The 23,822-nt window shown below is 42.0% G+C and overlaps 1 protein-coding gene across 1 annotated transcript in view; it reads right to left on the bottom strand.

Moving 5' to 3' along the window:
- dscama (Down syndrome cell adhesion molecule a) overlaps window positions 1–23,822 on the bottom strand; it is a 324,415-nt gene that overhangs the window by 43,032 nt on the left and 257,561 nt on the right. Inside the window, exons 17-20 of the mRNA XM_050035201.1 lie at window positions 20,638–20,881; window positions 20,101–20,247; window positions 2,039–2,194; window positions 1,502–1,635 (exon numbers count right to left, since the gene is read on the bottom strand). Coding sequence (XP_049891158.1) covers window positions 1,502–1,635; window positions 2,039–2,194; window positions 20,101–20,247; window positions 20,638–20,881 — 681 coding nt within the window. The remainder of the gene's footprint in view (window positions 1–1,501; window positions 1,636–2,038; window positions 2,195–20,100; window positions 20,248–20,637; window positions 20,882–23,822) is intronic.

Here is a 23,822-nt window from a genome sequence, read left to right on the forward strand (position 1 = left end):
TCAGAGTTTACATAGGTTACTTAGTGGCTTTGCAATAAGCTTCTGACACCAGGGTCGAAATTTCGTGGAAAAAAATCTGCTTTACAGCAGGAAACGCGTCATGCATTGCGAAATTGGTCGGTCAGCCAATCAGGGACTGGAACGGGTCCTTATGAGGAGTTGGGCATGAGATTGAGTCGAGCACAATGGCAGACGGACAAAGTTTGGAGACAAATGAAAAAGGGCCTAGCAAAAGAAAATGAGCTAATCTGTCTGAGGAGGCAAAGACGAGCAAAAAGGAGAGTGATAAAAGAAGAGGAAAAACAAGAGTAAACCTCAGTCAGGCGTTCAAGAGATGGAGGGAGCTCCGTGACCAAAGAGGCTTCAAAACTGATGTCCAGCTAGCTTTCTTTGTAATGGATCAGTAAATAACATGGCTACATGTTAGCTAGACGAGAGAGGACTGTACTGTACTGGCTGCTAGTTAATTCCTAGCTGGCCAGCATCTCAAATCGCCGCAACCACTGGGTAGACTGGGTAGCGAGTGTTGGTCGGCTGACATCCTCGTTGCCATTCTATGGCAGCCCTCGGACAGTGATATCCCCCTCCCTTCCTTCTGTTCTCTTCTCACGGAGGCAGCTATCGACGGACATCGCCCAGCTAAGTTACGCCCTGCTAAGTGAACACACTGAACTTTGTTTCCCATTCAATTTGAGCTCCAACCGGCCGCATCGTTTCCATACGGTACTGTTTATTCTAGAATTGGGACTGTTTACATGTGCATATTGGTATAATTCCACTGTCTACTGTTGTTTGTACTGATACTGTACATGTTGGTATAATTTACTGTGAGTTGTTTGTACTGGTACTGTGCATTCTGGTATAATTATTTGCATTACTATTTTTTCTTCAGATAAATCTGATAATTGTTGCTTGTTCTATTTACTCATTTATTTAGTAGAATGTCCACACACCTTCTCAATCTACATATACAGAGAGGTATATTTGTCAATTTGGGCGTTGCAACAGTGCGACGCAACACCACTGACACTAGGTGGTGCCAAGCTAAAAAAAACCTGAATCCTATCGGTTGCCTCTTTAATGTTAAAGGATATGTCTGATGATATTCTGTATTTTTCTTATTTCTTAAAAAATCCTGCAACTACATCAAGACCAAGTAGAATATTTGCATTTTCTGAATAAATATGTGTAACTGCTGTCAGCTGCAAGCTGCTGCTACAACAGCAATGTTACTAAAATCTTTTAGCACCACCTGGTGGTGACATTGTATCAGATGTCACATGCTCGTTTAGCACCTCCACAACTCTGCTGAGTTTGGTTACCATGGAACATTACATTAAAAAGACACAGCAGTTAATACGTTAGATGGTGGTGTATGACAGTCTTGTAATAAGAGTCGGCACAAGTCCTTCTATAAGTTACATTACCCAATGGCCCGTATGATCAGCTCATTTTAAATTCACCCAGTTCAAATGGCTGAATTGTTGATAGCTCTTCATACCGTTGGGTGTGGGTTGGAGCAGAAAACGGTGTATTTCCTGATGATGCCGTTGACTTTAAGAGGAGGAAGCCAGGACACAAACACCACTGAGTTTGATGCAGCTGCTGCCTTCACACCTGCCGGGGGCCCAGGGACTAAAAAGAAAAGATTATCAAATATATACATTACCCACAATTAAGCTAATATGATTACTTAGGAGATTTTATGGTGCTTTTTACACATATTATAAAGCAAGACACAGAAAGCCAAATGTCATATTGTACAGGACTCCCTGATACATGTAAGAGTTACAGCTCCTCACTTAATAAACATATTCAAGACCCTGCTGCACCCTTGCCTCAGTTTTACTACAGGGCTTCATTCACTGCTGCAAAATTTCCCCATTTTGGCAAAACTGACATCTGTCATTTAATGTTAAGATCAGACAGACTGTAAATTCTTGAAGCCCTACAGCAGTGAGTCAACCCTACACTTCAGCACATCTGTAAATCAACATGAGTGAGACACGCTTTGGAGAGATGACCTAACTTCCCTTACCGTCCTCCTTGGTGCGGGTGTAAATCTGTTCACTGCGGACACCATCTCCAGCTCTGGTGAAGGCCAACACCTGAATGCTATAGTTGGTGTACTTCTCTAGTCCATCCAGCTCCAGAGAGGGCTTAGAGGTCGTCACATTCCTGATCTCCCCGAGCTCTGATGGACAGGAAACAGGATAGGAAAGAGTGGGGGAATAAAGTTAAATTGAATGCGGATACCTCAGGTAAAAGGCTGGATCTAATGCAGGTTTCTTATTGTTAATAAAGCCAGTGATATGATAAGCTGCAACTGGTCCAGACATGTGAATAATATATTATATAGAAAGTTGCATACATAAAAGTAGATGTAAGGCCCAAGAGTGTCATAGCACAGCCCTGGATATGATATCATATTCAATCACAAAGTTTGACAAACCCTGCATCCAAGGTATGCTGCAGTGGGTGGACTAGACTGGTAACCTGCTACCCTATTAATTACTGATGTCTCTCTCTCGTGTCCATATCACTGTTTAACAATGTTTCATTCCTCCTCCTTTCTCTCTTTTTTACTTCTCTCCAGAAATCCTTGAGACATTGGTTCTTCTCTGGATTTTAATGAGCAATTAAAAGCTTGGAATTCCTATCACATTTCCAGGACTGCAGACAATTTATCGTACAGTAAATGCATTTATGCGTGACTGTATGCGTGTATTTGTGTTTGCCTAATGTCTTGATATCCCAGTCCATTCTCAATCTAAAGTCTTCAAATATCGCCACTTTGTCAGGGATTTCTGCATCAGACATGGACGCCAAAAGCCACCTTTTGCGGCGGTGTGATAGGGTGACATCACCCATATGAATGTAGAGCCAAATCATGAGGTGTTTTTCTAAACCTAACCATGTGCTTTTGTTGACCGACTGTTAGCTGCAGCGCCCTGAAACATTACCAGCAGACACAGGAGGATACCTCGTGTGTAATATGTAGGTATCTTGGCTACAAAACTTAAACACAGTTGTATAATTCTCGTATCTGTTGTACTTTAGATCATGGTGCAGGTGTTTGGGATTATTAGGGACCTCGGCCGAATTATTATTCTTTCTCCCGCTTCTTTGAACCGCAATTTGACCCCATAAACATGCTTGAAAACTCACCAAAATTGGCACGCATGTCTGGACTGGCGAAAAATTTTAAAAAATGAAAAAAATTAATCCGAAAAGTGCCAAAATGGCCTCTCTAGCGCCACCTAGGAGTCTAGGCACACTAAAATGGCCGCTGTGGCTTGTAGGAATCACGTAGAAAGATGAAACCATAACTGTCTTGTTCGTTTCCTAAGACCTACAAATCACGTGCTGCAACCTCTGACCTAAACCCAACAGGAAGTGAGCTATTTCCCTATTTCCCTTTTTTTTTTAAAAATTCCTTAAAAAATCAACTTGTTTATTGTATCAGCTTCAAACTCACACACATGACAGATCAACTCGTCACAAAACCTCTTGACAATTTTTGTGCCACATAGACACAGTAAAATGGCTGCTGCAGCCTGTACTAATGCTGTAGAAAAATCAAACCAAAACTGGCTTCTTCATTTCCTCGAGATCTACAAATCACTCATTGACACCACTGACCTAAATCCAATAGGAAATGAGCTAGTGCCTCTGGAAGGTGAAGTCACAAAACCTCTTGACAATTTTTGCACCACCTAGACACACCAAAATGGCTGCTGCGGCCCGTATGAATGGTTTAGACAGATCAAATCAAAACTGGCTTCTTCATTTCCTCGAGACCTACAAATCACTCATTTACACCAATAACCTAACTCCAACAGGAAATGAGCTAGGGCCTCTGAAGTTACATGAGCAAATGTGTCAGCTGTGAGCTAGTCATCATAAACGTGGGACCAAGATTGCATTTTTTATTTTAGAAACATGAAGCCTATATCTATGCGTTCAGAATGAGAGTTTCTGTCTTGTGATGTGTTCAGATTGATGATTGGACCTACGATTTGGGATTGAAAGGGAGAAGTTGAACGCAACCTCCATCTGCCTGCTCTTCAACTTGCCTCTTTGTGTCAGTGGTGGACTTAGGATGTTTTTAGGTCAGGGATAAAATCAGTTTATCCCCTAAACCTGCTCAAAAACTCACCAAAATTGGCACGCATGTCAGGACTGGTGAAAACTTTTAGAAAATGAAGTAATTAATCCTCAAAGTTCCAAAATGGGCTCTCTAGCGCCACCTAGACACACTAAAATGGTTGTTGCGGCTTGTAGGAATGACCTAGAAAGATCAAACCAAAACTGTCTTGTTCGTCTCATCAAGACCTACAAATCACACGCTCGCCTCTGACCTAAACCCAACAGGAAGTGAGCTATTTGCCCTTTCAAAGTAAGATTTCGCCTCAAAAATGCTCTTTCTTCAAAATCCTTAAAAAAACAAATCCTCCTACACCGTTTGAATAAATTATGATTTACCTTCTATATAATAAATGTTGGATGGATTTTTTATTTATTTATCACAGTCTGTGATATGTGAATGATAAATAACAGCACCAATTTTGATGCATTATTATTTTTTGGGGCAGTTTCAATTTTTCAACAAAACTGACACCTTTCCCGTTCAGGACTTTTTTTTGTCCTTGTTGAAAAACAACCATAAAAATATTAAATATGAATAGTTTTTTCTACTTTTTTTTTTTTTGCTTAAATCTTTCAACCAGCTCGTACTCAAATTATACATACCAAATATTCATTGTGGGTGTATGTATGAGAGAGAGAGAGGGAGAGAGNTGTTGATCTGTTCTGTACGTCATCTATTGCACGTCTGTCGTCCTGGAAGAGGGATCCCTCCTCAGTTGCTCTTTCTGAGGTTTCTACTGTTTTTTTTCCCCTGTTAAAGGGAGTTTTTCCTTATCCGCTGCGAGGGTCCAAAGGACAGAGGGATGTTGTATGCTGTAAAGCCCTGTGAGGCAAATTGTGATTTGTGATATTGGGCTTTATACATAAAATTGATTGACTGATTGATGTCATCAGTACTTTGGTTTTCAGAAGCCATCAAAGTTCTACTCCCAAGTCATGGGTTCATTGTCAAAAATGACCTTGCGTTCTATTGATATTGCTTGTTTTATCGACATTTGGACTGTTATGGAGAGGCTAATTCACATTGTCCACGTGAGCTGGAGGCCGGCAGCGAAAGGCTGAGGTCCCGCCCAACGCTGCTTGCAGCTTTAATTTTAAATGCGATGCGGTTCAGAAAACAGTTATGTGCTCTTTTCTGCAAGTGCATAAAATGGCTACTAAACTTGCAATATGTGGTGACACGTGTTGGGTAGTTTGTGAAGTGTGGCATAAGGGTGACATGTTACATCTGTGGAACAGATAATTCAATATGCCTTAGAGCAGACTTATTAAACAAATTTTCTGTTGGGATATTTCAAAAATGTTTGGTAGTGTTGGTCTTCAGTATATAGAAATAAATGATCTTGCAGAGTTAGTCAAACAATATAATACTATTTGAATATTATAAACAGAAATGGTCTGTAGAAAATATGTGTAAACCAAAAGTGAGGATGTATCATCTAACTGACCTATGGCTATGTTCCGCCCTCAAACGCGATGAGCCAATCATAGTGCGTATAGCCATTCCCATACACTCGGACATTCTCTGCCTGGATGTTCATTGAAATGCATTACAGAAAGTCAGTTTTGTTCGGTTTTATGAACTTTTTCGGAGATTTGAAGTTTAAAAATGGTCAAACGTTGTGCATGGGGTACATGCAACTCCGACACAAGGTATCCTGAGAGGCTGGGCGACCAGGTGTATTTTTTACACTTTAAACCACATCTCAACCGAGAAAAGTGTATCCTTTGGATAAAGTTGTGTGGGAACGTTAGACCACAATATCAACTCAACGTGAATAAGATTCACAATGATGTCTACATCTGTTTTAAGGTAAGTCAACATTGTGTTTGAGGCAACATATTGTCACTTTGCTGGAAAGAAATATAAAGTTATCTTTATCTCTTGCCAATTATAGACCTGTCTCAAATTTAGCTTTTTTATCGAAAATCTTTGAGAAAGTGGTCTCCAACCAACTTTTAAAATTTCTGTCATTGAATGATTTATTTGAGCCACTGCAGTCTGCTTTCCATGCTAACCATTCTACAGACACAGCACTTACAAAAGTGGTGAATGACTTATTATTGGTGTTAGATTCAGACTCAACATCTGTTCTACTGTTGTTGGACCTCAGCGCCTCATTTGATACTGTGGACCACTGTATACTTTTGGACAGGCTTGAGAATTATTTTGGCATCTCCGGTCAGGTGCTTAATTGGTTGAGATCTTACCTGTCAGAGATATCTCAATGTGTTCTTTATAACAACGTGTTATCTGACTCTTGTTACTGTTTTCAATGTACCTGGCACCACTAGGTCAGATCATGCGCTCTTTTGGGATTGTTTTTCATTGCTATGCTGATGATTTGCAATTATATATGCCAGTCATTGCAGGAAATGGGTGTTTGGCTGCTGTGAGGTCCTGGCTATCAACAAACTTTCTGCTACTTAACTCAGCTAAGACTGAGATGATAGCTATTGGACCATCAAAATTTAGTCACCAGTTTGATCATTTCACCCTGTCTCTTGATGACTGTGTCATTCATTGCAAGGACAAGGTAAAGAACCTTGCTGTACTTTTTGATCAGACCCTTTCATTTGACTTGCATGTAAAAGAGGTGACACAAGTGGCCTTCTTTCACCTCAGAAAAGTTGCAAAGATCAGATCAGTCCTTTCAGTAAAAGATGCTGAGACTCTTATTCATGCATTTGTGACATCCAGCTTGGATAGTATTCCTCTTGACATGACAGGCCTGCTCGATTGAGGTTTTTAAAGCAAAGTTAAAGACCCACTTGTTTACTGTTGCGTTTGAGTGATGGGTGGTTTGCTCCTCCTGTGATGTCTTGTTTTAGGTGTGTGTTGTGTTTCTATCATTGTTGTTTGTGTGTTTATTTTTGAAACTGTTTTACGTTGTCTCTATTTGTACTTGTACTTGTTTTAATTGACCTGCACAGCACTTTGATTGAAAGTGCTTTATAAATAAATTTATTATTATTATTATTATTTAACATCTCTACCTAACAGTAGCTAAAGTTAGCCTAACGTTAGCTCCTAGCTGCATTGCTCATCATGTCACCTTGTTTGCTGGGAGTTCATTAGCCTGTTTTGTTCTAGTTTTGTACTTTGGTGATCGTACATCATTGTTAGCTGTTGTCCATAGGGCTCTAGTTAAGCTAATGTTAACTTCTGGAGCTTAGCTTCATTAATTTATCTGTAATTGCAGAGATAACAAAGGTTTGCAAACGTTATGCTGAATGATTCAGTGTAAATACTGTAGCACCAAACTAACGGAGAGACACTGTTGGTAAAGATGGTAAAAAGGCCGTTATCCTCATATTCTGAGCCAAAAACCTTAACTTCAGTGGCACTTTAACTTGTTGTCTTTGATGGTGACGGCAACGAGATGCGGTTCACAAGCGTACACTGTGACCTGTAAATTTTAGCTTGTAATTTAAGCTTTTCATCGACCTTCTCAACAATAAAATAATGACTATATCCCTCCAATGCATAGTTTAGGCCCTTTTGGTTACTTTTCAATGACATCTGATCGTTATGTCCCCAAAAATCATCAATTGCCTCCCGCGAAATGCCGTGTACTGTGACACCTGCCATAACGCCGGTCACTGAATGTTGATAGATTGTCTGAGTGAGTGGAGGGGGGCGTGGCTTAGCCATAGGTGGTCAGAGGTCTGTCTGTGCCCAGTTGAGATGTGGTATCCTGCCTCTGGAAGTGAAGATCAGATGCTTTCATTCAATTTCATAGAAGAATAGAAATGTCACCTGTGTGACCTGGGAGAGATTGAAAATGAAATACACTTTTTGTTCTACTGTCCATGTTATCACAGTCACAGATAAAAGCTTTTCCTTAAAATTTCTGCAGAGTGTGCTGATTTGTTTCCATGTCTGATGAATATAGACTTGAGTTTCTTTTTACAGACAAAGTGTTTCAGTTGGCACAGTTTGTGTCAAATGCTCACCAACTGAGTATGATAGCACTTTATGTTTGACATTTGAAAGATATGGGTTGAACCATTATGTTATTGCTCTTGTTTATAATGTTTTGCAGTGCCATGTAAGCCCTGGGCATTTTTTGGTGTATAACACATGAAAAATCTGAATCTGAATCTGTAGACATGAAAGTCCACTGACAAGGCGGCAGTATGTAATGACTTGGGATGAGGGAGCATATTGGATATCCAGTCAGACTGTCAAAAAAAAAAGAAAAGAAAAGAAAGCATTTTAAAATCTGATACCATCAAAAATGTAAATTTGTAGCTTGATAAGTTTTGTATGTTGTCTTGCTTACGAATCTCCAATTGTTGTAAATTGCGTCTGTGTTGTTTCTTTACCTACATTTTTTTAATCTTAACTTCCGTCTTCAGACGCAGGGTTTTAAGTCTTTTTGGCTCTATTTCATGACAAAGAATCACAGATTTAAACAATGAACAATGCTCCAGTTGAGCGTCTCCTTTGACATATGACTGACAGTCATTACTCTAATTGGAGCTGACAGGAGGTGGCTTCTCTACATCTGTGTAGTGTTGCACAGTGCAGGACTACTACAGATTAACCTTTACAGTGCTCATTCCAAGTGACAAAGAAAAAAGAATTTTATGTACAGTGCAAATTCCAACCAGCAGCGGATAGAATATAAACTGAGTTATCTGTTATCACGGCATCTGTTGAAGCTTACCAGAGCTCAGTAGAATTATACTTTATTTAGAATAAACAAATACAATATTTCTTCTTTTACTCACATTTACATGACTGCAAGAAGCATACCTCGATGCATAAAGGTACATACATCGCAGGCCATTCACATGAAATGATTCTCCCTCTCCCTCTGCTGGTCACTGACATTACATGCTTTCAAGAGACTTTAATGTCAGTTCTACAGAAAATTTAAATGTTTCACTCTGAATTTACCCACGGTGCAGACGGTGCAAAAGGATAAGTATGAATAAGGAAGTCAAAGAGAATAGAAGAGGTAATACAAGAATAAAAATAAATAAGAGCAATAAGTATTGCAAAGATGTAAATGCAATATAAATGGTAATTCATATTCATAATTTCATACTGATGAACTGCTCTTATCTAAGATTTATGCAGACAGGATAATGAACAGTTTAATTGCAGAAGATACTTGTTAAGTGTGGAGTGTTGATTGTTATAATAACATACAATATAAGTCATAGCATTGAGCTCCAGGCTGTTACCAGGCAAACTAGTCCTGGCTGTCAGGTCTGCAGCGTTCATTTTAAATAGGCAGGCCAACATGATGTGACAGTGCAGGGGTCAAAGGTAATCATGCTGTCACAACCAATCCCACTGACACAAACCCGGCATGTGACAATGGCATGGCACACTTTCTGACATAAACAGGACCACGCAGACTTTGGGCTAGCAGTGGATGTTACTAAAATACCCAGACACACTGACAGTTTCTGTGATTATGTACAGCATACCATACCATACCATGACTTAGTCATACCAAAAATTAGAAAAATAACAAAACATTCGGCCACAGGGGAAGCCACAGCGATCGGTCGCATTTAGCCATTTTTAAGCATTTATCTGTTATTATAGTGCCACCCAGTTGCCAATTAGACTTAAAGTTATAGTTGGTAATCCTGTTCAGAAACACTTTTTGTTATACTGGGTAAAATGGTCCTTCCATCCTGAGAGTAGTCAATACATAATGTGTTCAGAAAAAGGAATGAAAAAAATCAGACCTCTGTGGCAGCTGCAGGCCTGTAAAAACTCTGACCAATCCCTGCCATTCGGTGCGAATGGAAAGAACCAATCAGATGCCTTCATGTCTCGTATTGCCCGAGCCCCCCTCTGTCCCTCCCTCCCTCCTCCCTGCGCGCACTCATCACATGTCAATATTCAGCACACTCCTCAGCAGAAATACTGAGTAAGCAGGAGTTTGCTGCACAGTGGCAGAGAAAATGCAGCCAAAAGTAGCACTTCCAGCATTATTTGTAACGGCTCGCCCCACTAAACAGGCTGAGAAAGGAAAGTTAGAGGCAGAAAAGGCTTTGGATAAAGTGAGAGGACAAATCAGACATCAACAGCAGTCCAGCTTTTGAACAGTGGAGACAACTGAGGGAGCTGAAGGGCCTGAAAAGTGATGCAGAGGTTGCTGTCTTTCTGTTGGACAGGTAATTATTTGTTTGCTTTGGGGGGATTTGTTATTTTACTCGGCTCTCCTCTGCTCTGCTGACAGCAGGATGCGCGTTCAGGCATGTCTGGGCTCGTGGCTTTGGATGGAGCACTGACGGGAGGGGGAGCAGGGAGTGGAGCTTAGAGGAGGTGCCGCTTTCAAATCTTGCTAGCTCTCCAACATTACCAACTATAGCTTTAAATTTCTCCAGTCACCTTGAGGCGTCCTTTTCTACATATCTACCAAGTTTAGTAAAAACTGATATGGCGGTTAGGCCTAGATAAGAAATTAGCTCTCTAGCACCCCCATTTTGTTTGATCGGGTCAATAATGGAGGGGTCCCCTCAGATTATGTGTGGTCATATGCCTACAAAGTTGCGTGGTGATCGGTGAAACCCTTGAGATGTTATACACCTTTATGTGCACCGCATCCTCCCATGACCCTCTACCACTGTGCCAAATTTCACATGGATTGAGTCAGTCAAAAAAAACGTGGAACAGAGACACAGACAGACACACCCACAGACAGAGTTTTCGTCATTATATAGTAAGATATATCTGGGTAACTTAAAGCAATACTCATAAGCATCAGTAACGATCCTTTTTATTTTTATGAATTCTATAAACATAGCATTAGCATTTTTAGTTTTATAACCTTTGTATTCAGCAGAGGTTACTGGCTAAATAAATACACAGACTGCACATCAGCAATTAGCAAATAGAAACACATTTGATATAAGGCAAGTATTTTTTTCAGTTTGATCCCATTGATACATCAGGGTGAGCTGCACTCTAGTCTCCTCTGTGTGGGAGTCTGTAGAGGTTTGATACATTTATAAATAATAAAATAATAACTGAATTGATTTTCAGTTGCCATTTAAACATTGTGGCAAAGTAATACATTATTAATATTTTCCATTCTTCCACTTTTTTTTCTATCTACTTTTTCATCTTTACCACAGGTGTCAAACACATTTCGGTTCCTGGGCCAAACAGCCCCAAAACCGCCCAATTTAATCTCAAGTGGGCTGGACCAGTAGAACCACTGCAAAATAACCTATACATAATAACACCTCAAAAATGTTTACCTTTCTTTTGGTGTAAAGGTGTACAAGTACATTCTGATTATAAATGCATTTTCAATAATATGTCTCAGTTTTTCCACATTCAGTCAGTCTACTACTCACTGTCATTACATGTGCATTGTTTCTATACATTTCCACTCCTGTATAGTAATGCTGTCATCACCACACCAAACCAGAGTGGAAACCACTATGTCAACTGCACCACCCGTCCGGGGACAACACTGGATAAATGTTATGGCTCAGTCCCAGATGCCTTCAGAGCTGTCTCCCTCACCCCTCTTGGCTCTGCTGACCACCATAGCATACTGCTTGCTCCTGCCTACTCACCTGTGGTAAAGAGGAAAGACCAAGGACATCAAACAGTGGACACTGGACAGTATCGACAGGCTTCAAGGGTGCTTTGAAACCACAGACTGGAATACCCTCACATCCTCTTCCACCAACATTAATGAGCAAGTGGAGACAGTCTCAGCATACATTTCTGTCTGTGTGGACAATATCATCCCCGTCAAAAAGGTCACAATCTTCCCTAACAATAAACCGTGGGTGACTAAAGATTTGTAAAGAATTCTGAATAAGAAAAAGAGATTCACTGGTTCTGAAAATGAGAAGAAGGAGGTCAACAGAGAGGTCAAGCAAGCCATAAAAACTGCCAAGCTGAAATCTAAAAACAAAGTGGAGCAGACTTTTGCTAAAGGGAACCTCTGCGCCGCTTGGCAGGGCCTCAAGAACATGGCAGCAGTGAACTCCACCAGCCGCAAGTCCATCCAGGTTGCAGGCAGCAGCTTCCATTCACTCCCTAATGACCTCAACTCCTTCTTCTCTAGATTCAAAAAAGACAACAGCACCCAGCTAGATTCAATCATCTCCACACTCAGACCTGATGACTCTGTCCTCACCATCAACACAGCAGAGGTGCTGAGAGCCCTCAAAAGGACCAAAATGAATACAGCTCCGGGACAAATGCAAGGTCACACTGACCTCGACCTTTGACCATCAAAATCTAATCAGTTCATTGTTGAGTCCAAGTGAACGTCTCTGTTCTCAATACATTCATTAGTTGTAACCACATATCCTCTTAAGGGCCTCAAAGGGGCTCAAGCCTATCCTAGCAAGCCATTAGGTGAGAGGCAGGGTACACCCCAGACAGGTCACCAGACTATCACAGGGCTGACACATGGAAACAGAAAACTATCCATGCCCACATTCACACCTTCAGGAAATTTAGAGACCAAACCAATCAACTTTCATGTCTTTGGACTGCGTGGACTGTGACCGGAGTACCCAGAGAAAACCCACGCTGACACATGGAGAACATGCAAACTCCACACAGAAGGACCCCAGCCGACTGGAGGATCCAAACCCAGAACCCTCTAGCTGTGAGACAACAGTGTATCACTGTGCTGCCCTGAATACATTTACTGTCTTTAAAAAAAGATTACTTTTTGGGAATTTTACTAGTTATTTTCTATTTGCTTTAACACCGTGTTCTATCCAAATGCAACATGAGCAACTGTTTGATTGCATTTTCACTGAGATGTTCCAACTGACCATAAGCAATGCAGCACTGCTGTTTTGAGCTGAAATTTTGTTGATGTCCTGTTTCTATGTATTCTTATTGCTTGCTTTCAAAGTTCTACGGTAGACGAGGAACGGCTGATTCATAAAGTTGAAATGAAACGTTATCCACCCAGCACCTCCTTATTTAACTGAAAAAAACCTGGCTGGAGGGAGATCACCAGGGAGCTGAATGTTTCTGGTAGGCTAAATGACCACTGTAATAACAACCTACTTGTTGTTGGCTATACTGTCTGTCATTTCCAGTAAATATCACAATATAAATATGTGTTTTCTGTTTGTTGCCCATCTTTGTGGTAAGGTCTCCAGTTGAACACACAGCTGATATGGAGCCTACAGTACATGGTTTGCTTACATGACGTAACAGAAGTTCATATTTAATGGATGCAGTGCACCTGCCACATGACAATGTCAGAGGAGATGCACGGCCAGGAATCTGTTTTGTGTTGTTGGCATGAAAATATAAGACCCACAGAAATAAGCTCAGCAAGACGGTTTTCAAGTATTCCAAAAGTAATCCAGTGTACTTAGAATAAATGATTTTGTCTGAATAATCTAATGGAATACATTACAAATTACATTTTAGAGCATGTATTCAATTATCTGTACTGGAATACATTTTAAAAGTAACCCTCCCAACACTGATCATGATTGTTGTCAGGAATAGGTGTGTCTTCAATCATAAAGAACAGAATGCAGTATATTTGTTGAGAAAAGAGGTGTACACCCGAAACAACAAGGCCTGCACAGACGAACAACAACTGAGGTTTAAACGAAGCTCAGTGCAAGTTCAATTAGGAAGACTTTCTTTATGCTGTATTCATTCACAATTCTCTCTCTGTCCCACTCCGGGAGCCACTAGCTGACTATTGGTGTTCCCTCTCTATGTTAGCCAATCAAACTTTGTCATGATCTCCTTCAGCCATTCATGTTGCTACTGCCAATCTTTAAATCTGTTCTTCTCTCTGCCCCTGTCACCTATCATTTTAGGCAGAATTGTCACACCCTCCTCCACCCCATTCACCTCCAGTCACCTTATCCAGAGCCCAGAGGCCTGTACTACGAAGCCAGTTCAACTTACCCAGGATATCTTCTCGTTTTCCTGTTTGAGTAACCCTAACATTGGCCATCTGGATAACCGGTACTACAAAGCTGGTCATCAACCAATTCAGTCAACTCTGGGTTTTCCTATCAAAGCGTTCATGTAAAAGGGGCAAGGTTGTTAATTGTGAGCGTCATTATCAGAACCATGAATGAAGTAGGCTGCTTCATATGATATGTGAGCATATCATATGAAGCAGCCGGTAGCATAAGTGCTTTGTCAACGATACGGTAACATGTCAGTGGCGTGAGATGTAAGACAAGATAAGATAAGATGCCTTTATTGTCACTATATACATTGATACAGTGAAATTTCAAGGGCTTTCACAGTGACATTTAAGACTACTAACACAAGATAAAATAAAATATGAAATTGCATTGATGCATGACAGTCTTTGCACAGACCCAAAGAATAAAATATATAAATAAGTAATAAACAAATATTGCACGTGTTGAGGATTGTGGGATGGGTTACAAAATTACTGGGTGATTATTTTTGTTTATTGAGAGACTGGATGGCTCTGGGGAAAAAACTGTTTAAAAGTCTGTTGGTGCGTGACCTGATTGACCTGCGCCTCCTCCCTGAGGGCAGAAGGTCAAAGAGGTGATGGCCAGGGTGAGAACTGTCTTCAGTGATCCTTTTTGCTCTGGAGAGGTATCAGGAGTCAGCATTGTCTTCAAGTGAGGGGAAAGGGCAGCTGATGTTTTTTGAGGCTGAATTTATGACCCTTTGTAGGGCTTTTCTGTCCGTTGCTGAGCAGCCCGCGTACCATCCTGTGAGGCAGTAGGACAGCACACTTTCTATGACTGTGCAGTAGAAAGTGATCAGCAGCTTCTCGCACAGGTTGCTTTTCTTGAGGATCCTCAGGAAATGCAGAAGCTGCTGCGCCTTTTTAACTGCAGCAGTAAACGACAAGCTGAAAACAGGAAATCTAGAAATCAAAAACACTATCCAAACCTTCATCCGAGGTATCACTGAGCCATAGGCCTATGTGACATTAGTATAGAGTATCTTTTGCTGTTTAGTTGGGTGATGATAATACAACTCTGAATATATCACATAAAATCAATCAATCAATCAATCGATTTTATTTATAAAGCCCAATATCACAAATCACAATTTGCCTCACAGGGCTTTACAGCATACGACATCCCTCTGTCCTTATGACCCTCGCAGCGGATAAAACACTTTAAAGTGATGCCAGACTGTTTCTGCTGCTGAAGTAAAGGGTGGAAAAGTAGTTAATGACTAAAGGGCCAAACTGCCTGCGAAGCGCAGCGCACCAAAATTCTCGCGCGAGCCGGAGCACCTCCGTTCACATCAGACGTGCATTTCTCTGCACCAGTCGACAACCGATTCTGCTCCCAGTGGTTGTTTTTCCATCATGGGTAACTGCCCGGCTTGACACATTCGGTTTTTCCATCATGGGTAACTGCCCGGCTTGACACATTCGCGCAGAAAACAGACCAGACGCCGAAATGATCGCTGCAGCGCCGATCATNCGATTCTGCTCCCAGTGGTTGTTTTTCCATCATGGGTAACTGCCCGGCTTGACACATTCGCTCGCGGCTCGCGCAGAAAACAGACCAGACGCCGAAATGATCGCTGCAGCGCCGATCATTTCGGCGTCTGGTCTGTGGATGACAATCGGTTAACATGGGTGCCGAAAGGAAACTGGCTTCACTTCTCGGCGCTTCGAGGCTATTTGCGGCGCTTCCGCGGGCGGTGTGGCCCTGGCGTAATGAGGTCTGTCCGATCAAAATGTTACATTTATAGTGACGGGAGCCAATTAATAGTGTGGGGATTATTTTACTAATAAAATGTTAGGTTTTATCCACATACTCAGCACGTAGATGTCTCGTTATTTTGAGCTGCGGTGATGAAATCAGCGTAAAAGTGGCAGCACTCTCACTGTGAGACTAAAATAAAGTTAATAATTTCAAATAGTGTTAAAATCATGTGTTTGGTGTTGTAAATGATCTCTCCATTTGTTTGAAGCCCTGTTTTAAAACCAGTGGAAATACTACCCTGGAAATATTAAATGATTCTATTGACCTATAACAGCATATACTGTAGGCTCTTCTTTTTTACCCGTTGGTCCGGACTTTCTTTCATGGATATTTCTTTCTTCAGGGATCTGATTGGTCAGATTTCGGGATGTTGACAGATAAACGGAGCAGGTTAGCTGTTCAGCACAAGTAACCACGGTGATTTATCCCGGTTAAAAGAGAACCAGCTTCGTAGTACTGAAAACTCAGAATTAACCCCGAAGTTACCTCGCTAACTTCAAATCCTGCTTCGTAGTACAGGCCTCAGGACGAGCTCATCAAAAGCCCACTCCTCTTCACATCCAGATCCTTAGGTTTCTCTTGATCTCATCTCATATCACCACCATTACCACCACCAGCATCTAGACTCCATAGGGGGGTTCCCTAATCTACTACATCTTTACCACCCTCCTGGAATATATGACATCATGATGGGGTCTGATTGCAAAAGACTTCACATTTCTCATTCTTATGTGCACATGTAAATAAATACTCTGTGGTCACAGGGCTACCTCTCTGCCTAAATCAGTAGCAGGTAGGGTTGGGTTGCTGTAAAAATGTTCAAACCAGTTTGATATTAAGCCAAACACAGAACCGGACCAATATACTGATTTTTAAAATGTGTTGCTGCTCCCGGGTCGAACATAATGCACCTTGTCCCAGCAGCAAATGAGCATTAGACCATCACATTGCATCACATAACATTACATCAGAGCTCTCTGTCCACACTCAGTATGTTTACATGACATTAGAGAAAATCAATCTATTGTGTTAGTCTGACCAAACCCAGACTTTTATAATACATGTAAACATATTAGTACGACTGAAATTGTACTAAATCAAATTTCTTAAAGTCAGACTAACACACCCAGATAATGCGATTGGGAGACGAATTACTCCTGCATGTATACAGTCAATCGGACCCAAACTGGCCAAGGCACTCTGCACATGCTCCACAGTTTCCACTCCGGGTTTTGATCTAGAAGTCGAATAGCATTAAATGTGTAACAGAAGAAGAGAAGAAAAAGAAAAAGTAAAGCGTAAAGCACAAAATGTACAGAGCTGTAAAGATGTCCACCATGGTACCAGTGTGCTGCTAGCTAACCGTAGCTAGCTTGTTTGTCAGTTGTTTGGTCTGTGACATAATAGGTCAACTGGAAAATGGTCCAATACTAACAAGCTGAAAGGGGGCATATTGCCACCTATCGTAGTGGAGTAGGACATACTTCGGTCAATAAATAGATTCCCCTCCCTTGCTTGTATACTGGTACAAGGACAGTAGTCCGAATAAATGGCCTAGTAGAGCTATAACTGTAGCTCGACTTAACTGTGCATGTAAACGCACTGACTGAAGTGATTAAATTAAATAAAATATACGCCTCTGTTACTTTATGTAAACAAACCATGTAAATATCAGCTGTTTGCTCGAGATCACATTGGAGACATAACCACTTATAAAAGGTGAGTGAGTAGCCTACTTGCTATCTTCTACTTTATAACATTAGTTTTTAAATGGAAAACATGTTTTATATTGTGATATTTACTGAAAATCAGAGTAGAGCCAAAAGCAAGTAGTCAAACTTGTTATTAGGGAGGGTAATGTAGCTCACCATAAACTTTAAGCTTCTTGGTGATCCTTCTTCAGCCAACCTCCGCTTTATTTAGGCTTTTGTAGTGAAATAAGAAGGTTTCATGTAAATAATTCCTCATCTTAACTTCATGATTCAGCCATTCCTAATCCATTATGTTGCTTTCAAAGCGAACGACAGATGCAAATAGAAACACAGCGTCTGACACAAGTTCAGCTGCGCTGCTCACGGTTATTTAACACTCCACTTTCGGCAGCTTCAAATCCAAAATTTTGTCATATTGGTGCAGTTTTATTTATTTATTTTTTACCATGTTTGCTTTCATCACCCCGAAACGTATGAACTTTGTTGTAAACAAACACCACATGCACCGCTCTGCCCCTCCCATCTTCTGAAATTTGTTCTCCTTCCTGTTGCACTGACCTCGGCTCTAGCCAGTCAGACACCAGTGGCTCCATCAGTCCATATATAAACATAATAATATGCTGATTACACTGCAAAATGGCTACTATTTACATAGCTAGCCAGTATGCCTTTGGAGTTGTGCGTGATTTCAGGATATTACGGAAAAACAGGAAGTTTCTGACCGCAACATGGAAACCTGAGGCATATCACAAAGTGACAGCAGATTCGCTGGATGCTGTAATCTTACCCGCACAGCTGGCAATGTGCAAGATGTATGCAAATAACACAGACTCTGTCCCAACACGCATAGCAAAGTTTGCAGCAATTCTAACCACTTTCTCTCTACAGATGATGAGCACAAACATCACTACACCTGAAACACCTACAGTGGATCTCAAAGAATTACAGAGCATATGTGGAAAAAGGTGGGTGGGTGGGGGGGAACAGGACAGTATTTGAGTGTTTATTTTCAAATAATTTCTATCCTTTCTAAGTTGACACATGCATGTCAACAGGGGGAAATTTAAACAGATAAAACAAAGTGAAATAGATCTTTTACCAGCACCCAGTCCCAAACCAGAAGACTGGTAAAAGAATTCTGAAGGAAGAGCTGTAACAAACCCAAGTGGCAGGCGCCATACCGGGTCCTCCGTCCTTACCACGGCATCAGTGGTAAAGACTGCTGAGAGGGCCATGTTGGTCCTCGCCAGCAATGGATCCCCAATTTGGGGGATGCCTCCTCAGCACTACAACAACACAGTCTGCAGGACAAGCCAGAGACACTGCAAAAGGTGCTAAGCACTAAGGACGACTACCAACAGGACTCTGTGGACAATCAGAGCATCAAGGGTCTACAATAATAATGAAAACACAGCTAAGAGCAGCTAGGTAAAAGAGAGACACGGAGTGATATGTCCTGAGATTTATGAATAATTCCATCCAAAGTCTGACTAAAACTGAAAATGAAACAAAGCACTGTGTAGGAGTCTATTAGCTATGTCACTTTCCACTGCTTAGCATCTGACTGTTTGTTAATTGAGACATTCTGGTTCTGTGAGGAAAAGCTCCACTCTTTGTTTGCCCTCTCTCACTGTGCTGTCAGTCTGCTCTGATTGATCAATCACATCAGTGATATATACATATATTTATTTTTCTCTGCTTGAAAAAATGCACATGTGGCATGCAACATATGAAAAGTGTCAATTACATGAGTCTCACAGTCAGCGCATGAGAGTTGGCAGCCCTGACATTACAAGATTGTTGCTGTTGCAGTGAGACTCAAGATGCATGACAGTTGACAATCTTGTCTATATACTTTCAAATCCTCAGCTATATTTTTTTCATCATCAGGTGCTGGCCCCTGTATTTTGTCCCCATAAGAATAAAGGCGAACAAATGTGTTTAAAAATGTAATGTAGGCTATGGCTTTAATGACGAATTATGGACAACACTGAATTAAACTTTGTGTTAACTTTTTGACACTTTGACCCTGCTGGATGTAACTAAAGGCAGCTCTCTTAACATCCAACTGTCAGTCAATCCAAAGGTGGTCAACAATAAACAACCACTTCAAACATTTTTTTGTTTAAATGTGCACAGTCCGCATATGCATGCATGCCATCAATGATTGCTTTTTTCATTCACTGAACACAAGCTTAACTCAGAGTAAACATACTCAGAGTTGATTGAACTAATTCTGATCAGTTGTTCTGGAAACAATGACTCAGGGTTTTTCATTTCAGGGTATATCAAGTCAGAATTCAGTGTTAGGTTTAGTTTGTTCAACCTGCTTTCTGAAACACGCCCCAGCTTTGTGGTGTTGGTTTGACAATGCTTCTGTCCAATTAATGATAGAGTCAGACTTGTTATATTTCAAGAATACCTCAATTTATGTTAAAAAGGCAACCAAGCAGCTTTTAATTTTCCTAAATATGTTGTTTCTTGAGGACAATGTACATAACAGTTACTGCATAGTGTGCTTGTAAAAAATGTGATGTACCTCCATCAGGCAGGTTGGCCCAGTAGATGACCCTGAAGCCCAGCAGGTTGCCATTCAGAGCATCTTTGGGAGGGGTCAGCCAGGACAGTGAGATGACCTCTGGAGACGTGGCTGTGGCCTGGACATTCTCTGGAGGACGACTAGGCACTGAGGGGGAAGAACCAGTAGGCAGACTATGACAAGAGAGGACTCTTGTGCAACACCCTCTTATCTCCACTAGGCTGTGATATATCCCCACAGAAATCTTTCCAAAATTAACCCATGCTATCTGCCTCTTGCAGAACAGTCAGTTCATAGCTGTGTTGTGTTAACATCACCCCTATTAGGACACATGAGTAAAGTGAATCCAAACAAATTTAAAAAAAACATCTTATATCTCTGTAGAAAAGGTGGTTGGTTTTTGCAGTATCCCTTACTGTTCAGTTTTAGGATTTGTGTTTTTTTTTTAGGTTGCATGTGTTCTGGTTATATTCTGAATATTCTGTACATCATCACAGCTGAGTTTGATATTCCCACTTTTTCTCCCTCCTGTCTTACCGTCTTCTAGTGTGGTAGCAGCTACCTCTGTGGAAGAGGGCCCTGTCCCAGCACTGTTGCTGGCTTGCACCACAACTCCATACTGAGTGAACTTCTTCAGGTTGTCCAGCACCAGACTTTCTGCGCTGTCCCCTGTGGTCTCCACACTGATCACACTGAATTGGTAGTTTCCACCAGAGCTGTACTCCCTGTAGCCCACCTGGTAGCCTCTGATAGCTCCATTCTGCAGATGCTTCTTCGGTGCCTGATAAAGGAACGACATTGGTTATTGAAAAAAATGGGGCTGAACATTCCTGCTATTTTTTACTTGAGTTAAGACAAAGTTAAAACATTTTAGTCAGAGACTGCTGAATAAAATAGCACCTTCGGATTAGTTTCTATTTTGATGAATAAAGAAAACGTTATTACTTAAATGAATGTATTTTATTGGATTGTTGTACCAGGAGGCAAAATGCCACACATAATGTGCAAATACAGGATGGTGTAAGCTTGGTCAATCCCCCAACACTTGCTTCTGTCTCTCACAGACTCTGCCCTCTACTGGACTCCAGGGTAACACTTTCCTCAAATCATGAGCACATATAAACATAGCCAGCCAATCAGTACGTACCTACCCAAAACATGTGGAGCACACAGTATATGTAGGAGCTGTGTGGCAGCCCCAGCATCCTACAAATCCTCAAGGATAGGTGATTTGCTCACTATCTTTCTCCACAGATGGATTTGACACTTCTACACCCTTGTCAGTGTCCATCATGTACTCAGCCTCATTGCCAGAACAGACCTTCAAGACTGCCTCAAGTGCCTCAGCACAGACCACGCAGACTCATGACAGACAGAAGAGGTTTTACTGTGCGTACTTCTTGGTTCCTAAGAAGACTTGAGAGTTCAGACCCATTTTAGATCTCCGTATCCTGAAGTGATGCATGGCCCACAAGACATTCCGTATAGCAACCATAAAGTAGTTACTGGAACTGGTCCAGTGGATTGGTTTGCCTCCATGTACTTAAACCTTTCTAGGGTATAGCCTATGAGTACAACAGACTGCCATTCGGCTATTCCCTGGCACCCCTCACCTTCAGCAAATGTGTGGATGCGGCACATCAGCCGTTGCACCACCATGGCAATGGGGACTTCTTTTATCTCGAGGACCTCATGGAAAAGTCCAGGAAATGGACTATGTTCCCCACGGCTCGGTTGATCTGACACCTAACCAAGTTGGGGTTCGCAATCAGCTGGAGGAAGAGCAGCCCCATACCATACCAATGGGAGGAGTATCTGGGGGTTATGTTTGACACATGTAGCCTGCAGGCCACTCTCTTGAAAAAACAGACAGACAGCCCTGCAGCAAACAGTTTGTAAACTGCAGACTGGTGTGATGGGGATGGCATTAACCATCATTCAAGTGCTTGGATTCATGGTAGTGGCACACCGCATGGTACTGTTGGGGCTACTGCAAATGCAGCGCCTGCAGAGATGGTTTGCCAGCCTTTGCTTGGATGCCAAGAAGCACAAGTGACACTTGGTTACCATTCTCACCTTGGTTCGCAGGGAACACTCCTGGGAGGAGTGACCTCCAATGTTGCAGTGTTCACACTTGCGTCCCTGATGGGGTGGGTAGAGACCTGCCTGGGGAGGTGGTGTGTAGCCTCCAAAAGAGGTCCAAAAAATCAACCCCCTGTCTCATCCCTTCCCTGTTGGAGAGAGTGAGTCAGCGGAAGTTGTCAGTCATTCTGGTAGACCCAGGTTTTTGCTAGGCATTGTTGTATGCAGAAATTCCTCGGCAGTAGCTCAGTCCACAGGGATTTGGGTTGGGAACTGGAGGCTCACCTGTTCAAGTCCCCGTCCGGACCAAAATATGTAGCGTGGACTGGTAACTGGAGAGGTGCCAGTTCCCCTCCTGGGCACCGCCGAGGTGCTCTTGAGCAAGGCACCGAACCCCCCCCCACCGCTCGGAGCGCCTGTCATGGGCAGCCCCACTCTGACATCTCTCCACTTAGTGCATGTATAGGTCTCTTTCCCTCGGGATTAATAAAGTATATATATAAAAAAAAAAGAAAAGAAAAAAAAAATGATGGTGGCCCAGACCCTGATCGTCCCCCAGTTCTGACCCGACCGAGCCAGAGAGAAAAGTACCCGAACCCGTCTGAACCCGAAAGTCATTCTGTTTTGTTATGTCTGAAACCGAACCGAGCCCGACATTATTTAGGCTAATTACTAAAGCACTGAGTTTGTGTCACACAGTTGTTATGGTTACAGGCTATTTAACCCGGTTACACCTTGCAAATGACCGTAAAAAGGCACTGATTTGTGCTATTCTGTTAGTAGATTGTTTAAACAAACACGCACATTATGCAGTATCATCAGCAGTTAAAAATATAATAGCCGTTCTCACTCTAGCAGCTGAGTGTGTGGGAGCCCGGCGGAGGTTTGCGAGCTTGGCTAGGTGTGTTGAAGTGTGCGCAGCCCAGTTCTGTGCTCTGGCCCATCAGGAGAACCACGAACTGACCGAACTGCTACAAAACTACTGGCGCTGCCGCAGACAGCTGACCCAGTCACACACGCAGCTACATACACAGTCCTCTGACTGCAAGAGCACTCAGAATCGTCTCTGGAGCTTCAGAGATGAACAACAGAAACAGCCAATTTGTGTGTGTGTTGTGTTCAGGTGTTGTCACGTAAATAACAGTCCCCAAGCATTAAACAGGACAGACTTAAACAGGACAGACAATAGGATTTTATTTATTTTTACACTACATTTTCACTGAAAGCTGACCGAAACCGACCCGAGCCTGAATACAATTTATACATTTTTGATCGAACCCGGCCTGACCCATCGGGTACCTTCAGGTAGCCACACTCTATCGTGCAAACCATCCAGGCGGGAAGAGCGAGATCCACCACTGCCTGTAATAAAGTAGTGTCAATGGGTTTCAGCTGCTGGTGTTAGGAAGGGATGCTAGCAGCAGCTATCACTTTTGGACATAAGGGCTTTGACGACAGACTGGTCTTTGCCCACCGTCTTGTAAAGAGGTTTATGCAGCAGATCAGGAGACAGGAGACATCTCCCCGCAATGGGACCTGCCATTGGTGCTAAAGGCTTTGGTAAAGGATACATTTAAGCCTCTGGAGCACTGATCCTAGCTCTGTTGCTTGTCTTTCAACCCCTGCAGGGTTAGGCCATG

Source organism: Epinephelus moara, chromosome 3, assembly GCF_006386435.1.
Source record: "Epinephelus moara isolate mb chromosome 3, YSFRI_EMoa_1.0, whole genome shotgun sequence".
Lineage (NCBI taxonomy): Eukaryota > Metazoa > Chordata > Actinopteri > Perciformes > Serranidae > Epinephelus > Epinephelus moara.